At 40.1% G+C, this 26,697-nt stretch overlaps 1 protein-coding gene across 1 annotated transcript in view; it reads right to left on the bottom strand.

The window, feature by feature from the left end:
* Positions 1–1,265: 1,265 nt before the first annotated feature.
* Positions 1,266–26,697, bottom strand: part of LOC129624642 (ATP-binding cassette sub-family C member 4-like) — a 182,164-nt gene continuing 156,732 nt past the window's right edge. Inside the window, 4 exon segments of the mRNA XM_055542795.1 lie at positions 1,266–3,065; positions 11,929–12,063; positions 22,203–22,308; positions 22,745–22,917. Of these exon segments, the coding sequence (XP_055398770.1) occupies positions 2,958–3,065; positions 11,929–12,063; positions 22,203–22,308; positions 22,745–22,917 (522 nt within the window). The 3' untranslated portion in view covers positions 1,266–2,957.

Below are 26,697 nucleotides of genomic sequence, written 5' to 3'. Positions count from 1 at the left end.
TTCCACCCTGTGTCTTTGGATGCTCTTAGGTCATCATTCCAACCAAAGCAATGGTTCAACAGCAGGAACTATATTCATTTTCCAGACAAAGAAGCTGAGATTCAGTGGTTGAGATGCTTACCCAAGCATGTAACTAAGACTACGTGGCTGTAAGGTGCCCAGAGCCTATTTTGTCAAGGATGGTGCAATTCTAATGTCCTGGCACTTTGACTGGTTACTGCTTTCCCACACCCACAGTGCTAGTGAGTAGTAGAGAAAGGACAGATCAGTGTGACTGACTCCAAAGCCACGGCTTTCTGTTATCCCAGGCTACCTCTTAAAATCTCAAAGTTATAAAGTTGAGAAGGAAGGTTTGCTCTCAGTCATCATTTCTTCATTCCACAAACACTTACTAAGCACCCTCTGTGCACAAACACTCTGCTGGAAGACATAATTAAAAAGTGAACAGGGCACAGCTTCAAGTGCCCTAAACTAAGGGAGAAAAAGACCACGTGTGAACACTCACAGTCAGGGCAGGCTACATGCACAACAGAAAGAACAGGGCTTTGTTTAAAAATAAAGTCTCTCAAGATGGTGACACAGGACACTAACCAAGTATGGTTCAGTTTAACACAAGTGGTGCTCAGGGTAACACACAAATCTGAGTTACCTAGGATGATGACTGATCTTAATGCGACTTCCTAGAAGAGGCAACAACTGGGCTGACCCTGGAGAATGAGGATTTCTCTACTACATGGACCTTCTCTGTTTTTTAGACCAGATGGTATTCAGGAGAATCACTGAGTCATAATTTTCACTTAAACATCAGTCATCAAGAGGTCCCCCACAGTACACCCTCACCACCTACCTCTGGAGCTTTGATACATACTGAGGGGGGACATGGAGACATGCTGTCCTGACCTCCCTTCAGGGACTCATTGTCCAGCAGCTGTAAGTGCTGCCAGTGGGCAACCTTAAACCACCAGCCCCTCTGGGGGCAGCCTGAGTGCAATGACCCATCTGGGTGGAGGTATAAAGGACTGGTCATTGGATGTGTCAGGACAACCCTGAGGGGCCATCATCATTCCAGACTCCCATGCGGTCAGCTCAGGTCATCTGGCCAGTGATCCAGCTTGATCCTTCCCTCTGCCTTACCCTGTTTCTTCCCTCCTGATTCCACAGTGTTGACCCCAAGGGCATCCCCGTACACATCCCAGCACTAAACTCCATCCGAGTCTGCATCCCAGAGAGCCAGCCTGCAACATGTATCAGAAAACATTCCAGTATTTGGGGAGGATTTTTACTGAAAATTACTGATTACACATGTACCAGTTAACATTTTAACATTAAATGTTAACATTTTTAAAACTCCCAATAAAATACAAAATGGTAGAAATAAGGACTTTTAGTGTGAATGTAGTTACCTTTGGTTTAAAATTCACAATCTAATGTTGTCTGACCAAATGAAATTAAGTTATATATTAATAACAAAAGACAACTATATGTTGAACCATATAAAAGTGCCATTTTAGAGCTTGTAAAAAGACTGAATATTAGCAGTTCCACATGGTTCAATCTAAAAGAAAAAATCCATTAGCATTTGAAATTTAGAGAACATTATACTTATGAATAACCCATGGGTAAAAGATATAGTTAATGAATTCAATTAGGAATTAGAAAATACATAATACTATGGCTATTGACAGTGGTGAGTACCAAAACTTGCAGGTTGCAGCTAAAGTGGACCTTAGGGAAGACATCAGCTTTATATATTTACATTAGAAAAATGATGACATTACTAATCTTTTTTCAATTTAAGAATTTAGAGGAAAAACCTCAACGTTAAGGAAAAGTTGAAGGAAAGAAAGAATGATATGATGAACTAGGGGGAAAAAAAGAGCATCAATCAAGCAAAAAGTTGATTCTTTGAAAACAGGAAAAAGTTATGCAAGATTATTCATAAAAAAGAAGCCTAAAAGAAAATTAAAAAGCCAAAAGAACACAGTTAGAGATGCTGCAGAGATTAACCATACAAGATATTGTGAATAAATTTATGTCAACCAAGCTCAAAACTCACAGGAAACAGATTCCTCCTAGAAAAATGAAACTTATCAAAATGACTCTGCAGAAATAACACACTGAATAGGAAAAACATAATTACCAAAAGTTACCCAGACAGTGTGGCTACACAACACTGTGAATGCAATTAATGCCACTGGACTGTGTGACTAAAAATGGTTATATGGTAAATTTTATGTTATATATATTTTACCACAATTTGTAATATTAAAAAAAATAAAATTATCTATCTAGAAGACAGTCTAGCACACATCTGTCCTTCATTAGCAAATCCCCTACAAGGGCTCCTATTTTGAGACAGCATTATTTTCCCTTCCTTCTCTTTTAGAACATATAACATTGTCCTTCGGTATTTAACCATATATCTATTTTTTTGTTGTTGTTATTTAAACTATAGTATATTATTATGTTTTCCCTATCAGTTTTCTCTGTAGCATTTTAACCAGAGGTTTTTTGGTAGAAAAATGGATCCTAGTCATGTTAAAGGAAGTGGTGACACAAAACAGCAACTTCACACAGTCTTCAAGTAAACAGAATCCCTGATATAATTGGAAAGTAATATGTAATTCTGGGAACAGTAAAAATACATCTGTCACAACTTTGTCTCAAATCTTAGAAAATGAGTTTAGCTCTGGAGTCTCTGAAGACACAAAACCTGGGAGACAGCTTTTATTGGTGGCCTGCACCTCTGATTTGGATAAGAAAGTGAGTAATATAACATTTAAATAAACATAATAAATCCATTTTCAAGAGCTTGAAATCATTGAGTGAAGTTGGAGAACAAACATCTTGTAATGTGTAAATATTTGTTGCTGGCATAAAAAAAGTAGAATATAGTTTATGCAGTGCAAAACCTATTGGAAAAAAGCCTTTGGAATAGACATGAACTCCTGGTAGAATCAAAGTGTTGACGCAAAAATTGTTCAGGCTGAGGGCTGTCCTCTGGAAACATTTATAACCACAAGGTCACTGTGAATAATATCTGGCTATCTCTTTTTGAAGTACACCTGAGGGAGAAAAAGACAAAAACAACATGTTTAAAAGTTTTAAAGTCCTCCTCCTGATGCAACCATTTCTAGGTTTCCTTCTTCATGTAAAGCAACCATATCACTACTGGAGGCATGGTTTTTAAAAAACCAGGGCTGTATTTATTCTATGGAGGAAGCAACCCCATTAAAACCCTCAGTGGCGCTGGATGTAATGCCAAATAACCTGTAGATCTCCTAGATTTCTGGTCATTCAGAATCACATATATGCTTTATAACTACAGTAAATTGATAAGCAAAATCATTTTATTCCCTGAAATAAATTTAAAACAGTGTAACAAAGAGGACAGGAAAACTAGCATCTGAACAAGGTTTGTCATTTTTACACATAAAAGGAGCACAACAGATTTGGATGTTAATGCTGCTGCTGCTAATTTGCTTCAGTCCTGTCCGACTCTGTGCAACCCCATAGATACCAGGCTCCTCTGTCCCTGGGATTCTCCAGGCAAGAACACTGGAGTGGGTTGCCATTTTCTTCTCCAATGCATGAAAGTGAAAAGTGAAAGGGAAGTCCCTCAGTTGTGTCCAATTCTTCGTGACTCCATGGACTGCAGCCTACCAGGCTCCTCCGTCCATGGGCTTTTCCAGGAAAGAGTGCTAGAGTGGGTTGCCATTGCCTCCTCCATTGGACTGGCATATACGTATGAAATATCCTGGTGTTTAATTTGTGCAGCAAAGCAGTTATAGGGCCTATAGAAATGTGACCTGTGGATAGTGGGTCCCAACAATGAAAAGAAAATCAAATGCTTTAACAATGACTCAACCAAGAGACTTCTCTAAAATGTAAGATGATACCCAATAATAGGACAGATCTCTACCAGACCTTTGAGCTCTTGAATTCTACCAAATTCTAGCTCAACTGGAAGAGATACAGGTTTTCTCAGTGTATAATCAGAACACAGAGGAAACGAAGTGCTGTCAAGTTCCACAATCATCAGTTTTTAGTAGCTGAGTCGTATCTCAGTTCCTTACAGATGCACATAACAAGATAAAATAATGTCAGGGCTTGTGAAGCCTTATCTCTGAATGTGTTTGGACAAAAAAAAGGACTTCAAGTGTAACTCTTTATCCTCAAAGAAGAATGTGAAAAGTTTCATTTGAGTCTTTAAAACAGAAAATGTATCGGTTATCAGAGGCTGACTCCTGTCACAAACTGGTTTACTTAGACACATGATCCCAGATCTCCTTTATAAAACCTGACTGCAGGTCAGGTGGGTGCTGTAAACAGAGTTATCATGAGAGAGAATGAACTTCACACACAAAACAGAAAAGCACTAGGACAGCTACCTTCATAGTAAGTGCACTTTCTTACTCTCTTGTTGCTAACATAACCTGCTCTGCATATGAAATGCTATACATTTAAATGTCAGTTGCCAGTCCAGGTTCGATGCACAATACTGGATGCTTGGGGCTAGTGCACTGGGACGACCCAGAGGGATGGTATGGGGAGGGAGGAGGGAGGAGAGTTCAAGATGGGGAACACATGTATACCTGTGGCGAATTCATTTTGATATTTGGCAAAACTAATACAATTTTGTAAAGTTTAAAAATAAAATAAAATTAAAAAAAAATAAATAAATGTCACTTAAGGAGAAAAATAAACCCTCCAAGAATGCTTGGGCCCACTGCCTGAAATCTGAGGCTATTTCCATTGTAATGGAAGCACTTAAAAATAAAGTCTTTGGTGGGAGTGGGGGGGATGATTAATTGCATATCATCACCCTCCTCCATTTTATTAAGCTAGACATATTTGGTGATTATATGCTTATGTACTTTTTTGGTGAAACTAAAAACAGTTAAAGGAACCAAAGAAAATTCATTTCATTTTCTATTCCTTAATATTCTTTCCAAAATTATCTGGTTCCTTTCTCCATAACCCTTCTCAATACAATTTTTATAAAGAAAATATTATTTCTGCTGCTGCTAAGTCACATCAGTCGTGTCCGACTCTGTGCTACCCCATAGATGGCAGCCCACAGGCTCTCCCGTCCCTGGGACTCTCCAGGCAAGAACACTGGAATGGGTTGCCATTTCCTTCTCCAATGCATGAAAGTGAAAAGCGAAAGTGAAGTCACTTAGTCGTGTCCAACTCCTAGCAACCCCATGGACTGCAGCGCACCAGGCTCCTCCGTCCATGGGATTTTCCAGGCAAGAGTACTGGAGTGGGGTGCCATTACCTTCTCCCATATTATTTCTAGCAACTTTTAATTAAAAAGGACTTTGCTTCATGGTCTGAAATACCTAAACTGAATACTGCAAAGGATCTTCAGCAACTGGAGACACCTGATTAGGATCTCTAAAGTGACCTAGAAGAACTATGGGTATATTTGTTTTATTATTGGGAGGCAAGGTTTCTACCTACAGACTTTTATAAAATGATCCCACTTTTATACCGTTAAATGCTCTATATCCTCAAAGCACTTAAGCATGTGCTCTCTCATCTGATCCCTGTGATAAGTGTGAAGAAGCCAGCAGGGCTGTAATCCTGCTCTACACACAGGTGAGGACCTGAGGCTCAGAGACCTGGGGGACACAAGACCATGTGGATGCTAAGTGCCTGCTCCATCTATCCAACTGGACCAGGCTCCTAGAGCTAGGATATGAGACTTTTACAACTACTGGGCTGTATTAGGTGATTTCATGAATAGGGAAAATGACACCTCTGTTACATACTGAGAACAAAGAAACTTCAAAAAATCTCAACCTGATCTGCTTCGTCACAGAAGAGAATGGATGGCAGGCATTTATTCTTGGAGCTGAACTGTGTCCCCTCTGAAAGGCTGTTGCTGAACACAAAAGATGCCACGATTCTTGGCCTCCAGAGAAGAATTCAATTTGGGGCCAGTGATGAAGCCTGATCACTCAGAGCTTTTGTGTAATAAAGTTCTAATACAGTATAAAAGAGACAGAGAAAGCTTCTGACATAGACATCAGAAGGGGCAGAAAGAGTGCCCCCTGCTAGTTTTTAGGCGGATGTTATATAGCTATTAGTAGTAGTAGTGTTAGTCACTCAGTCGTGTCTGACTCTTTGCGACCACATGGACTGTGGCCTGCCAGGCTCTTCTTTCCATGGGATTCTCCAGGCAAGAATACTGGACTGGATGGTCAATCCCTTCTCCAGAGGATCTTTCTGACCCAGGTATCTAACCCAGGTCTCCTGCATCATAGGCAGATTCTTTACCATCTGAGTTACAGGGAAGATCAATATAGCTACTAGCAGTCTGCTAATTAGAGAAAGGAAATGTCTTAAAACTCAGAGAATGGTACCAGGCCCCTCACAAACAACTTGCATTTTGAGACAACATTGGCACAAGATGAACTGTCCCTGGCCATAAAACGATTGACATGAATCTTGAAGAAAGGCACATTTCTAAGCAATTATATTCTCATTGACATAGCTTAAGAGAACATTTGAATGAGTAAACATTCTGGTTTCTCAAGTCCATTCTGAGTCTTAGGGGAACTGACTTGAAGACAGAATCTAGGATAAATACATAGTTCATTAACATAGTTTAAGAAAAACATTTCCATAAGAAAAATGCATTGGTTAGCTCAAGGTTTGAGAAAAGTTCAGGTGGAACCAGGTATCCTATGGCAACACATAATTTTAAAAGAAATCTCCTTTTCAAATTTGTATCATTTCAGTTCAGTCACTGAGTCCTATCCTACTCTTTGTGTCCCATGGACTGCAGCATGCCAGGCTTCCCTGTCCATCACCAACTCCTAGAGCTTACTCAAACTCATGCCCATTGAGTTGCTGATGCTATCCAACCATCTCATCCTCTGCCATCCCCTTCTCCAGCCTTCAATTATTCCCAGCATCAGGGCCTTTTCAAATGGGTCAGTTCTTCACATCAGGAGGCCAAAATATTGGAGTTTCACCTTCAGCATCAGTCCTTCTAATGAATATTCAGGACTGATTTCCTTTAGGATGCACTGGTTGGATCTCCTTGCAGTCCAAGGGACTCGCAAGAGTCTTCTCCAACACCACAGTTCAAAGGCATCAATTCTTCTGTGCTCAGCTTTCTTTATTGTCCATTTCTCACATCCATACATGACTACTGGAAAAACCATAGCTTTGACTAGATGGACCTTTGTAGTTAAAGCAATGCTCTGCTTTTTAATATGCTATCTAGGTTGGTCAAAGTTTTTCTTCCAAGGAGCAAAGAAAGTGAATGTGAAGTCGCTCAGTTGTGTCTGACTCTTTGCGACCTGTGGACTCTAGCCCACCAGGCTCCTTCATCCATGGCAAGAATACTGGAGTGGGTTGCCATTTCCTTCTCCATGGGATCTTCCCAACCCAGGGATTGAACCCAGGTCTCCCACATTGCAGGCAGATGCTTTAACCTCTGAGCCACCAGGGAAGCTCCAAGGAGCAAGCGTCTTTTAATTTCATGGCTGCAGTCACCATCTGCAGTGATTTCGGAGCCCAAAAAAACAAAGCTTGTCATTGGTTCCATTGTTTCCCCATCTATTTGCCATGAAGTGATGAGACCAGATGCAATGATCTTAGTTTTCTCAATGTTGAGCTTTAAGTCAACTTTTTGGGTCTCCTCTCTCCTCATCAGGAGGCTCTTTAATTCTTCCTCACTTTCTGCCATAAGGGTGGTGTCATCTACATATCTGAAGTTATTGATATTTCTCCCGGCAATCTTGATTCCAGCTTGTACTTCATCCAGTCCAGCATTTCTCATGATGTACTCTGCATATAAGTTAAATAAGCAGGGTGACAATATACAGCCTTGATGTACTCCTTTCCCAATTTGGAACCAGCCTGTTGTTCCATGTCCAGTTTTTACTATTGCTTCCTGACCTGCATATAGATTTCTCAGGGAGCTGATCAGGTGGTCTGGTATTCCCATCACTTGAAGGATTTTGCACAGTTTGTTGTGATCCACAGAGTCAAAGGCTTTGGCATAGTCTATAAAACAGAAGTAGATGTTTTCGTGGAACTCTCTTGCTTTTTTGATGATTCAGTAGCTGTTGGCAATTTGATCTCAGGTTCCTCTGCCTTTTTTAAATCCAGCTACTTAAACATCTGGGAATTTACAGTTCACATCCTGTTGAAACCTGGCTTGGAGAATTTTGAGCATTACTTTGCTAGCATGTGAGATGAGTGCAATTGTGCAGTAATTCAAGCATTCTTTGCTATTGCCTTTCTTTGGGATTGGAATGAAATCTGACCTTTTCCAGTCCTGTGGCCACTGCTGAGTTTTCCAAATTTGCTGGCATACTGAGTGTAGCACTTTCACAGGATCATCCTTTAGGATTTTAACTAGCTCAACTGGAATTTCATGACCTCCACTAGCTTAGTTCTTAGTGATGCTTCCTAAGCCCCACTTGACTTTGCATTCCAGGATACCTGGTTCTAGGTGAGTGATCACACCATCGTGATTGTCTGCATCATGAATATCTTTTTTGTATAGTTCTTCTGTGTATTCTTGCCACCTGTTCTTAATATCTTCTGCTTCTGTTAGGTCCATACCATTTCTGTCCTTTATTGTACCCATCTTTGCATGTAATGTTCCCTTGGTATTTCTAATTTTCTCGAAGAGATCTCTAGTCTTTCCCATTCTATTGTTTTCCTCTATTTCTTTGCACTGATCACTGAGGAAGGCTTTCTTATCTCTCCTTGCTCTTCTTTGAAACTCTGCATTCAAATGGGTATACCTTTCCTTTTCTCCTTTGCCTTTAGCTTCTCTTCTTTTCTCAGCTATTTGTAAGGCCTCCTCAGACAACCATTTTATCTTTTTGTATTTCTTTTTTGGCAGATATAAATTGTATAGAGAAGGGGAAAACATATAACACTAGTAGTTTGATTCTTCCTGCAGCTTATGAGAGAGAGAAAAAATGTCTGACACTTGCAGCCCACTCCCTCCATTTGGAGACCCCTGGCCTTCCTTCCTCCAATTTTACATGTTGAAGTCCTAAACCCTCCAGTACCACAGAATGTGACTGTATTTGGAGACAGTGTCTTTAAAGAGGCAATAAAGTTAAAATGAAATCATACAGGTGGATCTTAATCTAACAGATTGGAGTTCTCATATAAAGAGACCAGGACACAGGCTCAAATAAAAGGAAGAGCATGTGAGGACACAGAGGGAAGATGGTGTCTACAAGGCAAGGAGCGAGACCTCAGAGGAAAACAACCCTGCTGACACCTTGACGTCAGATTTCCAACCTCCAGGGCTGTGAGGATATAAGTTTCTGCTCTTTAAGTCGCCTACTCTTTGGTTTTTGTATGGCAGCCCTAGCACACTACTGCCCCCTTTAGCTTTATGTACCTAAAAGGGACTTTCTCTACTATTTCAAGGATCATCCAAAAGGGTCAATCAGACAGTGTCAGCTCACCTGAGCTGCAAGTTCAAGAAAATGTGATGTGGAAGCACCTTCTCCCAGATATTGGGTTTTCTTTTCAGATGAATGAATTCTGTTCTATTAGAGTGAGAACCTTGTGACTTAGGCTAGTGCTCCCCGTGTTACAGCTCTGAACAATGCACTGATATCTGATGCTTGCACATTCAAAAAAACCGATAATCTGACAGTTTATCCTCCTAAAAGGATGCAGAGTATGCAGAAGTAATGTCAAGATGGGATGAGAATTAAGAAATGTATTTCTTTCTGTAGAGGGACTTGAGCCAGTGGCAGGACTGAAATCCATGAGTGAGGTTCTGCCTCCCTGTGAACTTCGGTGACTGGCCCGACCTTGGCTAACATGTGACAGGAGCAGTGTTCTCAGGCTCGACACAGAACACAATACCTAGGACGGCACTTCGACTCTGCCAGCAGTTCCCCCCTCTGTGCTCCTTGGACCAGCTCTGTCACCTTTGGTGAGCCCTGTACACACTCTCCTCATCCATGACATGGGATAAAAATGGACCATCATGAGATTATGTGAAATCATACATGTGAGAACTGTATAAAACAAAGAACTACACAAATGTAACTTACCATTAATATTGTTACAGTAGGTGCAGGATTACCAGACCTGGAATCACAAGATTTCTAATTCTATGACCTATGTCTGCTTCAGTATGTATGTTACACTTGTTTTAAAACATTTACTAAAAGACCAAATTTATAATTCTGTGTCTGCTGCAGACTAGCTTAACACCAGTTATATACATAGGGCCACCCTCCTTCTAAAGCACCTTAGTTTCCTCATCTGTACAAAGAGAGTGTTGAATCCTATTATCTTATTATCTGGACCAATCTAAAATCCTGTGTTCTATTTCTCATTATTCAATGTCATGATGATATAGTTTTAAAATGGATACTTTGACATACAGGTGGGAACACCTCTTTTTGATGTGAAATGCCTAAGGTCAAAAGAGCAAAGGGTTTGGGAGATTCCTGGCTCTCTAGGTCTCAGGATGGATAGTCTGACTGGGAGACACTCTAGTGGATAAAAGCACTCTGTGAATTTCAGCCATACAAAAAAAAAAAATACCCTTGTTCAGCTTCTCTACATTTGCATACAATGTAAGTACTTATGAAAAGTTCAGAACACAGACTTCCTTGTCCCTAAACCTAAGCACAAACTCTAACTCTACCAACTCTTCAGCCAGCTCTGGGACCCAGGAAGTCTCCTACCTGATGAGCAGCAGAAGGTCTTGCTCTGCATTTGCTCATTTCTACAGAGGATTGAGAGAAGACAGTGATGAAATCAGGCCACATTTTAGATAAATCTTTCTTATACAAGTACCTAAGATACTGGGACATGTTTTCTTTAAGACATTTTAAATATTACACAAATACTCTTATTCTATTTACAAGTGAAAATCTGGGAATGGCAGAAAAGTATGAAAAATGGAAAATATATCCATAATTTAAAACATCCAGAGATAAAGTTTTGATGGGGAAACCACATCCCACCCTGAACCACACACGTTAAGAGGTAAGAACACCAGACCTTCCTTCCCTCCCTCTATCTTCTCATCAACTCCAATCCCACTCCCACTTGGTTCCAGAAAGAATTACAGATGGCTGCTTGACAATGGCTAAGTCTCTTAAACCAGACCTTGGTTACCACTACACCTCTCTTAGGAAGATACCACGTGACCTGAATGTTACTCACTGAGCCCCTTCCTCACACCACACACAGTGCTTAGTGCTTCACACACCTCATCTCTGAGAAAGTGCTCTGTAACCTTCAAGCACCATTCAGACTACAGTTTTAAGGGTATTGTGAGTTCCTGATTTGTACTGATGACAATTTCACCTTCTAGAAGGCAGAGGAAACATGGGGGGGCAGGGGCGGTGAAAATGGACCTAATTCTAAACAACAAAGAATTAGGGAGAAAGTGATAATATCAGGTGAGAGTTTTCTTTACAGGTTAGGAAACAGAAGAGACCTACACCTTTCTCTAGAACAGCTTCCTAGAATCAAAATATTCCAAGTTTTTCCCCTTAAACTCTCAAATTTCCTGGATATTCCTTGACAGAACCTGATTCACAAATGTGTTGAGCACAAGTCAGAATGAATGTAAAGGGTCCAAAAAATGAGAGTGTTCAGTGCTCCATGAGAATCTCAACTCAGAGTCCGAACATGTGGAAAGTCGAATCCAAAATCTGTCTCAGGCACAGGTGTGTGCACACAGAAGGGTTCACACATCCCGACCCCACCCCCAGCACTGCTGCAGATTCTCAGCAGACCTGCCTTCCACCTGCTACATGTTGTTAAGACCCAGTCATGAAGCTTCCTCTCTGGAGGCTTCTAACTGAAAAGAGCACAGAGTGCTTGCTCCCAGACCCTTGGTGGAGATCCTGTGAAGAGTGAACCCTGGAGGTGAATTTTAATTACAGCTTCCCGCAGCAGGCTCACCTATTTTGCCCTTTTGGTGAGGACAGCAGCCTCTGCCTCGCCCAGTTGTTGCACCATCTTGTAAAACAGGCTGTTTCTATTTTGCAGCAAATTATATGGCCGACTATATTCTTTCCGTGTCCCTGAATCCAAAACCTGTTAACAGCAGAAAGAAACCCATTAGCACACAATATCCCCCAGTAACATAACTCAGATAATATTTCAAAAAGGGGCAGGTCAGGGAGAATTTGGGTGGTAGGACTGATATTTAAATAGTTTGATTACTATGTTTTACTAGGGAGACAAAGGCCCAGCCCGACCTTTCATCATTATATGGTTATAGGAAAGGAAGAAAATAAAAAGTTTAGAATATGATTACTGGAACTGAACAGTCTGTAGCATTTTATATACTGCCCAGGGCATTTGGGGTTGTTATCATTAGTTAGTGCTTTTGGCTCTCAGACTCTGACCTTCGAGGGCTATTTATACAGATACACAAAGTTGGGAAATATCTTGATTCAAGAAAATCAGACTGCTTTTATCTAAAAAGTAGGTTGACATCATACAAACCACATGGCAGTTTCCTGACAACAAATTAATTGTCAAGTTGATTTGACAATCTGAGCAATATTTTGGGGGAAAAAAGTAAATGCTTCCGGAATTTCTTTAGGATCCTGGATTATGTCAGCCCCTACTGGAAGAACTAATGCTGAAGATGAAACTCCATTACTTTGGCCACCTAATGGGAAGAGCTGACTCCCTGCAAAAATCCCTGATGCTGGGAAAGATTGAAGGCAGGAGGAGAAGGGTACGACAGAAGATGAGATGGTTGGATGGCATCACCAATTTAATGGACATGAGTTTGAGCAAATTCCAGTAAGTAGTGAAGGACAGGGAAGTCTGGAGTGCTGCAGTCCATGGGGTTGCAAAGACTCTGAAACTGAGAGACTGAGCGACTGAATAAGAGGGGCAGAATCCCTTGTCCAAGAGGTTAAGATGCTTCTTGACATTGGTTGTAGCTGTAATTTATTATTATGAGAGTGGAAGGCTGGCAAAAAGAGCTGCTATATAAGCAGCTTTTGCAGAACTGCTCTGAACAGAAGGAATTTCTAGAAATACAGTTTTCTTTTTGGATAAGACTATAAAAGCAAATAAGAAATTGAGCTCCAAACTGAAGTGATCACAGCCTGCACAGCACATGGGGCAGCCCAACCTGAACTGCCTAGGATATGAATCTGTTTTCACAAATTACTTTTATTTGCTTCTTTCTCTTTCTTTCTTAAGCTACCTACGTTTCACCCCTTTTATTACTCATTAATAAACCTGCTAATTGGAAATTGAAAGGGAGAGGAAGGGGCTCTTAACTTTGCCTCTCTACTTATGAGTGACCTTGGTTAATGGTTATGGAAGAGGAAAAAGTACCTGAAATAATTGACCCAAATAATAGAACTACAAAAACAGTTCTGATGTTACTGCTGCTGCTGCTAAGTCACTTCAGTCATGTCTGACTCTGTGCGACCCCATAGACCGCAGTCCACCAGGCTCCGCCATCCCTGGGATTCTCCAGGCAAGAACATTGGAGTGAGTTGCCATTTCCTTCTCCAATGCATGAAAGTGAAAAGTGAAAGTGAAGTCACTCAGTCGTGTCCAACTCTTTGTGACCCCATGGACTGCAGCCTACCAGGCTCCTCCGTCCATGGGATTTTCCAGGCAAGAGTACTGGAGTGGGGTGCCATTGCCTTCTCCAGTTCTGATGTTAAGCGGAATTTAATTATTCATTTAGGTCATATTTAGAGTAAATGTATCTAAAGAGAATATGTGGTATGGGCTTACCTGGTGGCTCAGTGTAAAAGAATCTGCCCGCCAATGCAGGAGTCACAGGTTTGATCCCTAGTCCGGGAAGACCCCACATACTGTGGAGCAAATAAGTTCATGCACCACAACTACTGAGCCCACATGTCACAACTACTGAAGCCTGAGCACCTAGAGCCTGTGCCTCACAACAACAGAAGCCTCTGCAAGGAGACGTCTGCACATTTGCCGCAACTAGAGAAAAGCCCACACAGCAATGAAGACCCAGCACAGTCAAAAATATATTAATAAAATTATTTTTTTTTTAAAAAGAAGAGAATATGCTGGAACTCTAAACAAGACACAAGTTATTTTTTCTACACATAAGTATTGCAGCTAACTTCATCCTTTTTATTTAATTGGAAACATTTTTTAAGTCTCACAAAGGGCATATTTCTATTAATCTTTTGTTTATACTGTGAATCATTGTTAAGAGCAGCTTTCTCAGAAGAGTCCAAGAATAATTGAATGTCTCATCTACATAATTAATTTTCTATATGCCAATTGAGCATGCCAATTTAGATGCTGTGAACGTGCAATTTTACTTAAGCATAGCATAATAGAACATAACTGCTCCTCCTGAAGTTGAAGAAGAAAAACTGCAGTTTTAAAACACAGGTCTCAAAATATCTATGTTTAATTAATCTATGAAAGATTAGGTAAGAATATATAGAGAAGAAAAGACAGTCTCTTTGCTAGATAATACTGGGAAAGCTGCACACCTGGAAATGAATGAAATTAGAAAACTCCCTCATACCACACATAAAAATAAACTCAAAATAGTTTAAAGACCTAAGATAAGACTGGGTATTATAAACAAAAAGGAAAACACAGGCAGAAAACTCTTTGACATAAATTGCAGCAATATTTTCTTAGATCAGTCTCCCAAAGCAAAGAAATAAAAGCAAAAATAAGCTGCATCTAATTAAACTTAAAAGACTCACATTAGGGGCTATAAGAGCTAAGATGGGGCATAGACTGAAAAATAGCCAGAAACAGAATTTTACCAACTTAGCCTTTACATTTACTGGCTTGATCAAAGACTGTAGATATTTCAGAATAAATAAACATAAAGCAAATCTAAATTCTCTTTGTGTAAATAGGTATAGTTTTAGAAGTTTAACATCCCTTATAAGAATAACGTTGTATGATTTCCCACTATGTCCCCACCCTTGCTGTAACACAAGTTAAACTATAAACTAAATCACACATTCAAATTGGTGTGATAATAATCCCTGAACCCCAGGATCTCTCCAGGAACCCCAACCTTGAATTACTTATCAAGCTCTAGTCAGTTATGTAAAAAAACATTATGTTGGACAAGTGAGTTACATAAGCCCAATGAGACATAGTTATCAAACCTGTTTATGTGTATATATTCTTGGTAGCTGTCTAGACATAAAAATTAAATGGACCCACTGCAAAATAACTCGATCCATTTCATTGGCAAGATGCCATCAGTGAAAAGGAGGAATGCAAGGAGATGTGGGCGAGTGCATGGAGAGGTGGGGGGCAGGAGAGGATGGAGTTAAAGCCTGATAAGAAATGATGACAACAGTAGAGAGAGAGCCCCACTTATTGACAAGTAGAGCTGCAAGGGGAAGGTCTGTGTCATATCTTTGTTTCTGGTCGCCAGGTGATGACACAGGGACAGCTGTCCAAACTTGCATCGTGGGTCCCTCATTGGTAACATGGGTGCCCGCGATTTTCTCAGTGACAGGGCAACATGGCAAGTATTAACTCAAAATCCTTTCCTAGATCTTTAAATAATAAATTAGTCTCTCACCAGGGGGGTGATGAAGGCTGGGTTATAGTTGCCTCTACAGTCATTTTCCCAAATCTTCTGCCTTTGCACAGAAGCACTCCCCTCTTAAAGTATCTCTTCTTCCCAACTGTGCTTTCTACCTCCATATTAGTTATTTTCCTTTGAAAACTTGAGTGAAATCTTTTGGAGTTTTTGAAGGAGTTTTCTCTTCTGAAATATTCTAATTGCAGCCATGTAGGCTTCTGAAAGAAATGTTCCATGAAGGTGAAAAACAGAATGTAAGTAAAACTCTAGTTAGACATGAGCTGTTTTGTGCTTTCCAGGTGGGGATGTTACAACAGTTTCTGGTTTTGATTTCCCTGGGGAAAATTCTTCTGAGAAGAGGTTTGTGTTGAGGAAGAAACAAAAAACAAAATCATAAGATTGACTATAAACAAAAGAGGTGGAATCTGTGTTTCCTGTCCCCGGTTTTGGTTCTTCATCATTCATTTCCAAAGAATTTTCTAACTGCAGACAGTGAAAATGTTGACCACAGACAACAATACTGTTAATGCAAGTGCAGATTGTCACATGCTTCTTTGTTCATGGTTCTAGGGAGAATTCAGGTGATATGAAAACTGCAGTGTGCAGGAATTAGAGGCAACAGCTGTGCTATTGGCTGCAGAGAAAGCAGGTCACAAGCACCCAGCTAATCCTAAAATCTGTAGGAAGAACCCTCTAATGTAGAGACAGTAGTGAGTCTTAGAGAAAAAGGGTTTCTAATTTGTCTGTCTTGCTCCACTAGTTTGGAGCAAATGAGTAAGTTGAACTTAGTTGCTGTTATGACTTTTATGCTTAATCATAACTTAGATGCTGTTATGACATCTTTAAGATACTTTAAGAGAATTTCTTTGTAAAATAAAACTCTGAAACATTAATGGCTTGGTTTAACAAACCAAAACTGGGTAAATCCCTTCAGAGAGCTTTACCATCTGAACCACAAGGGAAGACCCTTCAGAGAGCCAACACATACACAAAGGTATTAATTGGGTCACAGTTGTTTCCCAAAAAGCCTTTTCTCTTGTTTACTTATGCTAAGCAAAACCATATCCATCTAATTATTTCAAGAGTTTTGAAAAAAAGTGACAATTTGAAAAATATATAATCTCTAAAGTGAAGTGTTAGTTGCTCAGTCATGTCCGACTCTTTGCAACCCCATGGACTGCAGCCTGCTCGGTTCTTCTGTCCATGGAATTCTCCAGTCAAGAATACTGGAATGAGTAGCCCTTCCCTTCTGCAGGGGATCTTCCTGATCCAGGGGTCAAACCTGGGTCTCCTGCATTGCAGGCAGATTCATAACAGTCTGAGCCACCAGGCAAGCCCATATTATGTCAAAGTTACAGATTAACTATACTCGATCTCTAAGATGAAATTTTAGGCAGCTATTAAAATTGTGCTATAGAGAAGTAATGACATGGGGGATTTTAAGAATATATTGTTGCTATAAAAATTCTGCTGATGAAACACTCTGTTTTGCATAAGACTATTAGGCAATGGCACCCCATTCCAGTACTCTTGCCTGGAAAATCCCATGGACAGAGGAGCCTGGTAGGCTGCAATCCATGGGGTCGCTAGGAGTCGGACACGACTGAGAGACTTCACTTTCACTTTTCACTTTCATGCATTGGAGAAGGAAATGGCAGCCCACTCCAGTGTTCTTGCCTGGAGAATCCCAGGGACAGGGGAGCATAGTGGGCTACCATCTCTGGGGTCACACAGAGTCAGACATGACTGAAGCAACTTAGCAGCAGCAGCAGCATTACACTATTAATAGTTCTAATTTTATCCCAATATTATTACAGCACTAGGCAATGGCAACCCACTCCAGTACTTTTGCCTGGAAAATCCCATGGACGGAGGAACCTGGTACGCTGCAGTCCATGGGGTCTCTAAGAGTCGGACATGACTGAGCGACTTCACTTTCACTTTTCACTTTCATGCATTGGAGAAGGAAATGGCAGCCCACTCCCGTGTTCTTGCCTGGAGAATCCCAGGGATGGGGGAGCCTGGTGGGCTGAGGTCTCACAGAGTCGGACATGATTGAAGCGACTTAGCAGAAGCAGCAGCATACAACTGTTACGTTCTGGTGGTGGGTATTTTGTAATCTTCCCTTTACAAGATTTAAAATTTTTTTCCTATTTCTACCTTGCACATTTATTGCTCTTCTGTAACAAAAATATATTTTTATGAGTTAGATTCTTCATTTTAAAAAAGAGAATAAAAGAAAATATCCATCTATGTTTGTGCCAAAATATTCATCAGTGCAACAATATGTAATTATTACACTTTAACACTTGCAGTGACAGGACTCTATGGTGACAGCGCTGTTGGTTATGCCCCTCCTTCGTCAGCATCTGCCACTTGCCCAGCCCCTCCCCCAGGCTGGCAGCCCGCCCTGTGAAGCATCAGGCTTTGCAGCAGATTGACTTGTCTTTATGCCCTTAAAGCTTTCAGAACAATCACTTGCTTTCCAGAAAGTAACTGGTACAAGCATCCCTCAGAGCTATTGTGGGTTCAGTTTCAGAACACCAGAATACACTGAATATTGCAGTAAAGTTAGTCACATGAATTTTCTGGTTTTCCAGGGCATATAGAAGTTATGTTTACAATATACTATACCCAAGCATGTGTGCAATAGCATTATGTCTGAAAAAAAATAAATGTACAGACCTTAACTTAAGGCATTGCTAAAAAATATTAACCATCATCAGGGACTTCAGTAAGTCATAGTAGTAATATCAAAGATCATTGATGTTACAGTTCATCAAAGCAACTGCAATGATAGTAAAAATGTCTGATATATTGTGAGAATTACCAAAAGGTGACACAGAGACATGGAATAAGCAGATGCTGATGGAAAAATGGTGCCTATAGACGTGCTTGATGCAGGTTTATGACAAGCTCTCAGGTTGTAAAGAATGCAGTATCTGGGAAGCACAATAAAACAAGGTATGTCTACAGTTCTAAAGCAAGCAATAAAAATTAAGATTGCCTCAAAAATTGAAGGTTTGAGAAAGAACATTATTTGTGATATTTTTGCTGCACTGAAAGCCAATTGATAATTAGAAGCTCTAGAATCACATATAAGCTTTACACCTGGGGTGAATGGAGCACAGAGGACAATCCCCAACCCTGAAGCTGGGGGATGCCTGTCTCTTGGTGCCCTGAGGTCTAATCTTGTTATTCCTACAAGAGGAGTCAGCAACAAAAACTAGCTCAGAATGAGAAGTAAACACAGGTCCAAGCTTACATCTCCCGGTGGGACCTCCTTGTGACACCACTGATGATCTCAACCAGGGAACCTTAAACTGAAGGTCTCCCAACACAGGAGTGGGAAGAGCAGTTCCACGGTGAAGGGTAAGATCCTTTCTGGAAACAAGGTCATTCATCACAGTGATGACAGACTCCAAACAGAACCCTTGCCTTTCCCTTCTCCCTCCATCTTCCCCATTCACCCAGATGCTCAGTCTCTGCACCCAGAAACCAGCATCAACTTCTCTCTCTGCCCTCAGATCCCATGTTCAATCCATCACACAGTCCACTTGGCTCCATTTTCTTATCTACCCCAAGTCCCACCATCTCACCATTATCCACTGCAGGCACCTTAGACTAAGTCAACAGTCTACAGAGAGCACATTGTAAGAGAGTGAACATTGAATCTGGAGAACTGAAAGACCATCAGTGTGGTTTTTAGCTGTAAAGGAAGGAGGGAGAAGAGAGTGAGACAAAACTAGAAAGTTGGGGAGGGACTGGCTGTACATTGCTTCATAAAAGTCCTTTAAAGATTTGTTCACAGACATTGACCAAAAGAGAAAAAATTGAGGTTACAGAAATTTACCAGGAGATATTGACAAGATATTCCAAGATGCTTATTCCTTGGGAAAAAAAGTTATGACAAACCTAGAGAGTGTATTAAAAAGGAGAGACATTGCTTTGCTGACAAAGGCCCATAGAGTCAAAGCTATGATTTTTCCAGAAGTCATGTATAGATGTGAGATTTGGACCATAAAGAAGGCTGAGTGCCAGCCAATGAATTGATGCTTTTGAATTGTGGTGCTGGAGAAGACTCTTGAGAGTTCCCTGGACAGCAAGGAGATCAAACAGTCAATCCCAAAGGAAATCAACCCTGTATATTCACTGGAAGGACTGATGGTGAAGCTGAAGTCCCAATACTTTGGCCACCTGATATGAAGAGCCAACTCACTGGAAAAGACCCTGATGATGGGAAAGATTGAGGGCAGGAGGAGAAGGGTATGACAGAGGATGAGATGTTGGATGGCATCACCGACTCAATGGACATGGGTTTGAGTAAGCTCTGGGAGATAGTGAAGGACAGGGAAGCCTCGCATGCTGCAGTCCATAGGGTCACAAAGAGTCAAACACAACTGAATGACTGAACAACAAACTGATAAGTAAAGCATTAAAAAATGAGCATATTTTGATAATAGCAACAAAGCTGACTGGTTCAGAGGATATAGATATTCACATCTGCAGATCAGGTGCTGAGTGATAACACTTTAGGACTGATCAGGCGACATGTCCTCCATTTCTGTGCTTCTTCAGTTTCCCTAACCAACCACACATTCCAGGGTGACAGTATTTCTAAGAATTAGATAATAAAAAGAATCTGTTACCATGAATGTCATTAATGCTATAATACCTAAAAACCAAAAATAAATCTTTAGGGTACATTTAGGAACAAAGAATTTAATTGAACAGACCCTTAACTGAGCTGAAGATCAAGCCATCTTTCTGCTGCTATGTCTAAAGCCTGACAAAGGGCTTGAAACAGGTACATTTCACAGCATCATTTATTTATTATGGAAAAATGGTGCTTTGGGGGACAGTCTTTGAAATACAACGTTGAGAGGTAAGAACAACAAAGTGACAGGTAAAAACTAGAAATAAAAGGTTACTTTTCCAATTAGCATTCAAGAACACAAAATGAAGGACTGACACAAAACATTTCTAGAAATTAAGAGTCACCGTTGGGCAATCTTGAATGTCACCCCGTCTTTCATGAAAGTCTGCAGGTAGAGCCTGCTTCCTACTGTGATATCTAGTCCACGTGACCAGACACACTGCTTGGAGCCTAGACGACAGGATGTCCCACTCCTGTTGTCTGCCTCCCCAGAGCTCACTCCTGAGCACATCCAGCTTGGGGTGTGAGGCTACAGGCACTGCCTCAATGCTGACAGCCTGGTATCTTCTCAGTGTCCCACTGATGATCCCATCTGACAATGCACGTGAAGTAGGATAGGAGGTGATATTCTAGAAGCTGCCCAAGAAGTCAAAAGAGAAGGTACTATTATCCTTAGACATAAGGAACTGTGGGTATTACTGACCACTCATTAGTGATTATTACCTGTTTTGTATGAAGCATCAAAATACCTTAAAGTATCTTGCATTCCCTGAGATTATTTGCTGCCAAAGTTTTTCCTTTGAGGAATGCTTTTTTTGTTTTATAAAGCCACATCCTAACATTTATTGAAACTGAGCAAACAACAGAGGGAAAGGACAAGGAAAGAGATAAAATGAAAAAGAGAGAAAAGGAATAGTTAGAGGAAGGAAATAAAGCTAAGGATGGAAATATTAAATTACTAAGGAAGAAAGAGCCAACCAAACCTGGAAGGAATATACTAGACAGATAACCAGAGACCAAAGCCTGGAACTTGCCATGTGTGCAGAACAGAGATATTGTGTAAGAGACTTGCTGGTTGTTTAGTTAGTCTCTCATCCCTGATTTGCCTTTCTTTCCAAACTCTCATCTGTGATGCAGAAGCTGGGTCTCTGCAAGTCACTGCAGCAGTTCAGACTCTTTTTCCAGGTGGCCTTTGTTAGGTCCTGCAAGTAGGGGGCCCTAGAAGGAGACTGAAGGTGGAAACAGCTAATGTGCTACCTGATTCTGCTACTAGCATCACCTCGGCACTGGGACCTGACTCAGCTCCCAGCTATTAGCACCTGGAGAACCAGCCCCATCCTGCCCCCTCACAAATATGACCAGCAACCAGGCAGTGACCTCTCCTTGGAGGTCTGAGCATCAATTTTTTAGGGCCTCTCTTCTGAATTCTCAGGTCTGGAGATCTGTCTGAGGATATGGTAGCTGCTTTCTAAAATCATTACCCCAGTGTTTCATTTTTCTAGCCCTCTAATGCATATGTAATACATTTCTTATATGAAATCCTTTCAGTTAAAGTACTGTTTTTCTCACTAGGCTTTTTCTTCTCATGGACTCCTGAGAAATTCTACAACTTTAGCCATCAACTTCCTGGCAATCTAAATTAGAGCCAAATTTTTTGATAAGAGAATCCAAAAATGCTGAAATTACTATGATACAGTGAAGATGATGGCGTTCTGCACCACTAAAATATGGAGCTATAACTTGGGTTTGAAATATTTTAATGGTTGGTGATCATAAAAAAATGACAATTCAAATAAACTTTTAATATGAAAATATAAGATTATTGGATATATTATTTAATAGTGCATTCTAAAAGTATAGTTAAGTACTTGAGTAATTTTCAGGAATGAGAGAAAAAACTAAAAGAAAAATTAATGGACGTTCCTATCAAATTTTACATGGAAGGATACATTGAAAATTGAACATAAATGGAAACAACTAAAATGGAGAGGGTCTTACCAGTATCCAATCATAGTCAATAATGTTGCTCAATCTGTGTGCAATGGTCAGCACAGTGCACTGGGCGAATCTCTCACGAATTTTTCCTTGTATTAACTCATCAGTTCTAGAAACAAAGAAGTTTATTTAGTTCAATAAAGACAGGAAAAGCAGACTTAAGACTTAAAAATAACCTATGATATTTTTACAATGTTTTTAAAGATCAATACTTTAACATATAGTCTTGTTCCTAAAAAACTAAGTATAAAAATCTACTTAGAAATTTAATATTTTTTATAAAATGATGGAAAATTAGTCTTCCCTCAAAATTGCTTGAAACTATCAGGAGTTGGATTTAGGAATTCAGCTCTCTTATTGTGCCTCAAAACATTAACACCATATAACATGTCTTGGTTTTTTCTTTTGTTTTCTGGAATTAATATTATCAACAGATATCCATGAGGCCAAAAGAGCACTTAGAAACATTTCAAAGATTCACTAAATGTTTTCCATTTACCACATTTACAAGTCAGTTCAAGACTTCCTGGGGCTCAGCTCCATACCTTGGATCCACGTTTGATGTGGCTTTGTCAATAATCAATATCTGATTCTTCCTGAGAAGAGCCCTGGCAAGGCACACCAGTTGTTTCTGGCCAACACTCAAGTTCAATCCAGATTCTGCTAATTCGGTATTCATTTTAGCAGGAAGACATTCGATGGATTCTTTAAGTTGTACCTATGGATACAGAAAGAATGACATTTTTCTAAGCAAACTGTTCCTGAAGTAGACAAGCCTCTTAGACATTAGAGCTTTGACATTCTCAGGACTTCTTATGCATCTTTCCTGTACAGCCAGGTGATGGGGAGAGCTCCTTCTAGTGAATGTTCACTGAGAAAGAGGGTGGAGTCAACTCAGGACAGAAAGATCTCAGTGTCCCCCATTCCCATCACAGGACATCCACCAGAAACCCCACCTAGGGGTTAGTTACGGAAGTCTCTCAAAAAGTGAAGCTATTTCTCCCAATGTGACTTAAACAGAAAAGTTAAAAGGATCTTTATGGTTGAGTCAAGTTTCCCAAAGTACATTTTGCATAGGAGTTGGTATACTAGAGAAAAACTTTCAAAAATTTTACATAAAAACTGGTTCTCTGAAGATATAAGCTTATTGACCCTTTATTATTTTCTGAAGTTTAATATATGCAAGTTCAAGCAATGACAAACTGCCCCTTATACATTAGTAATCCTGGAACCCATTCTGATGATGGTTCTTTCCCAAGTTTAATCCTATAAATAGTGGACAAATCAAGTGCATTTTCTTCAGTGTCATAAATGCATTGTAGTGAATGAAAACACATGAAAAATAAAACACAACATCTTATTTCCCGAAGCATATGGATACAGGTTATTGTCGTCCAGTCACTGAGTCGTGCCCAACACTTTGCAACCCCATGGACAGCAGCACACCAGTGTTCCCAGTCCTTCACTATTGCTTGGAGTTTGTTCAAACTCAGGTCCATTAAATTGGTGATGCCATCCACCCATCTTGTCTTCTTTTGTACCCTTATCCACCTGCCTTCCATCTTTCCCAGCATTAGGGTCTTTTTCAATGGGTTGGCTCTTCACATCAGGTGGCCAAAGTGTTGGAGCTTCAGCTTCATCATCAGTCCATCCAAGGAAAATTCAGGGTTGACTTCCTTTAGGATTGACTGGTTTGATCTCCTTGCTGTCCAAGGGACTCTCAACAATTTTCTCCAGAACCACAGTTCAAAAGCATCAGTTCTTCAATACTCAGCCTTCTTTATGATCCAACCCTCACATTGGTACATGACTACTGGGAAAACCATAGGTTTGATTACATGGACTTTGTCAGTAAAGTGATGTCTCTGCTTTTTAATATTCTGTCTAGGTTTCTTGTAACTCCTCTTCCCAGGAGCAAGCATCTTTTAATTTCATGGCTGCAGTCACCATCTGCAGTGATTTTGGAAATAAAGTCTGTCATTGTTTCCACTGTTTCCCCATCTACTGCAATGTAGGATGAGACAGGATGGCATGATCTTAGTTTCTTGAATGTTGAGTTTTAAGCCAGCTTTTTCACACTCTTCTTTCACTTTTATCAAGGGGCTCTTTAGTCCTCTTCACTTTCTATGATTGGGTGGTATCAGATGCATATCTGAGTTTATTGATATTTCTCCCAGAAATCTTGATGCCAGCTTGTGCTTCATCCAGCCCGGCATTTTGCATGATGTACTCTGCATATAAGTCAAATAAGCAAGGTGACAACATACAGCCTTGACATACTCCTTTCCCAATTTGGAACCAGTCCAAATTGTTGCTTTGGAACAGCTGTTCCATGTCCGGTTGTAACTGTTGCATCTTGACCAGCATATAGGTTTCACAGGATGCAGGTAAGATGGTCTGGTATTCCTATCTCTTTAAGAATTTTCCACAATGTGTTGTGATCCACACAGTAAAAGGCTTTAGTGTAGTCAATGAAGTAGATTTTTTTTTTAATGGAATTCTGTTGCTTTTTTGATGACCCAATGTATGTTGGCAATTTGATCTCTGGTTCCTCTGGCTTTTCTAAATACAGTTTGTACATTTGGAAGTTCTTGCTTCATGTACTATTGAAGCCTAGCATGAAGGATTTTGAGTATTGCTTTGCTAGCATGTGAAATGCGTGCAATTGTGTGGTAATTTAAACATTCTTTAGCACTGCCCTTCTTTAGGATGGAAATGAAGACTGACTTTTTTCCAGTCCTGTGGCCACTGCTGAGTCTTCCAAATTTGCTGGCATATTGAGTGCAACACTTTCATGGCATCATCTTTTAGGATTTGAAATAGATCAGTTAGAATTCTGTCACCACTAGCTTTCTTCATTATGATGCTTTCTAAAGCCCACTTGACTTTGTGTTCCAGGATGTCTGTCTTTAAGTGAGTGATCACATCATTGTAGCTATTTGGGTCATTAAGACCTTTTTTAAAAATAGTTCTTCCATGTATTCTTGCCACCACTTCTTAATCTCTTCTGCTTCTGTTAGGTCCATACGGTTTATGTCCTTTATTTTGCCCATCCTTGCAGGAAACGTTCTCTTGGTATTGCTAATTTTATTGAAGGAATCTCTGGTCTTTCCTTTTCTATTGTTTTCCTCTATTTCTTTGCATTGATCACTTAGAAAGGCTGTCTTATCTCTCTGTGCTATTCTTTGGAACTCAATATTGAGATGGGTATATCTTTCCTTTTCTCCTTTGCCTTTAGCTTCTCTTCTTTTCTCAGCTATTTGTAAGGCCTTCTCAGACAACCATTTTGCCTTGTTGCATTTCTTTTTCTTGGGGATGGTTTTGTTCACCACCTCCTGTAGTGTTACAAACCTCTGTCCATAGATCTTCAGGCACTTCAGAACTAATCCCTTGAATCTACTTGTCACTTCCACTGTATAATTTGTAAGGGATTTGTTTTAGGTCATGTCGGAATTGCCTTGTGGTTTCCCCTACTTTCTTCAATTTATGCCTGAGTTTTGTAACAAGGAGTTCATGATCTGAGCCATAGTCAACTGCCATCTTGTTTTTGCTGACAGTATAGAGCTTTTCCGTCTTTGGCTGCAATGAATATAATCAATCTGATTTCAGTATTGACCATCTGGTGATGTCCATGTGTAGAGTTGTCTCTTGTGTTGTTGGAAAAGGGTGTTTGCTATGACCAGAACGTTCTCTTGACAAAACTCTGTTAGCCTTTGTCCTGCTTCATTTTGTACTACAAGGCCAAACTTGCCTGTTACTCCAGGTATCTCCTGATTTCCTACTTTCACATTTCAGTTCCCTATGATTAAGAAGACATTGTTTTTGGTTTTAGTTCTAGAAAGTCTTCTAGTTCTTCACTGAACTGTTCAACTTCAGCTTTTTTAGCATTAGTAGTTGGGGCATAGACTTGGATTACTGTGATACCGAATTTCCCTTGGAAATGAACTGAGATCACTCTGTCATTTTTGAGATTGCACCAAAATACCGCATTTTAGACTTTTGTTAAATATTTTTTTTCCAGCCAAACAAAAATAAATTGGAGACTTGAAGCCAGGCAGCCTGGGCATAAGTCTTGCCTGGCTGTGCCAATTGGGCAAGTTCCTGAACCTACTCTATCTTATCTTCCTAAACTCTATGTAAGACTATAATATCATAATTATAAACATGTATACCTCTTAAGATTGTTAAGAATATTAAATGTGTCAGTGCATGTAGAATTTGTAACAGATCAATAGATATTGCCGATTATTAATAATGCTATCAGCTCACCCTTCCTCAAGTTCTGCTTCACTCTTCTCCTTTGCATGTATCAGCACTGAGATTTCGTTACATATGTGTATTTTGTTACATATGATTGGCTTGATTTTCAACTTCTCCAGGAGAATTTCAGCTCCTGAAGGACAGACATTTTATCTCTTGATGATTGTGACAGCCTCAGAATCTGCAGCATTGCCTAACAAGCTCTTAGTAGATATTTGTTGGCTGGATGAAGGTGGGC

The sequence above is a fragment of the Bubalus kerabau genome, chromosome 12 (assembly GCF_029407905.1).
Source record: "Bubalus kerabau isolate K-KA32 ecotype Philippines breed swamp buffalo chromosome 12, PCC_UOA_SB_1v2, whole genome shotgun sequence".
NCBI classification, from domain to species: domain Eukaryota; kingdom Metazoa; phylum Chordata; class Mammalia; order Artiodactyla; family Bovidae; genus Bubalus; species Bubalus kerabau.
The sequence above is the reverse complement of the archived record's forward strand: the minus strand, read 5'-3'. Positions and strand labels throughout refer to the sequence as shown.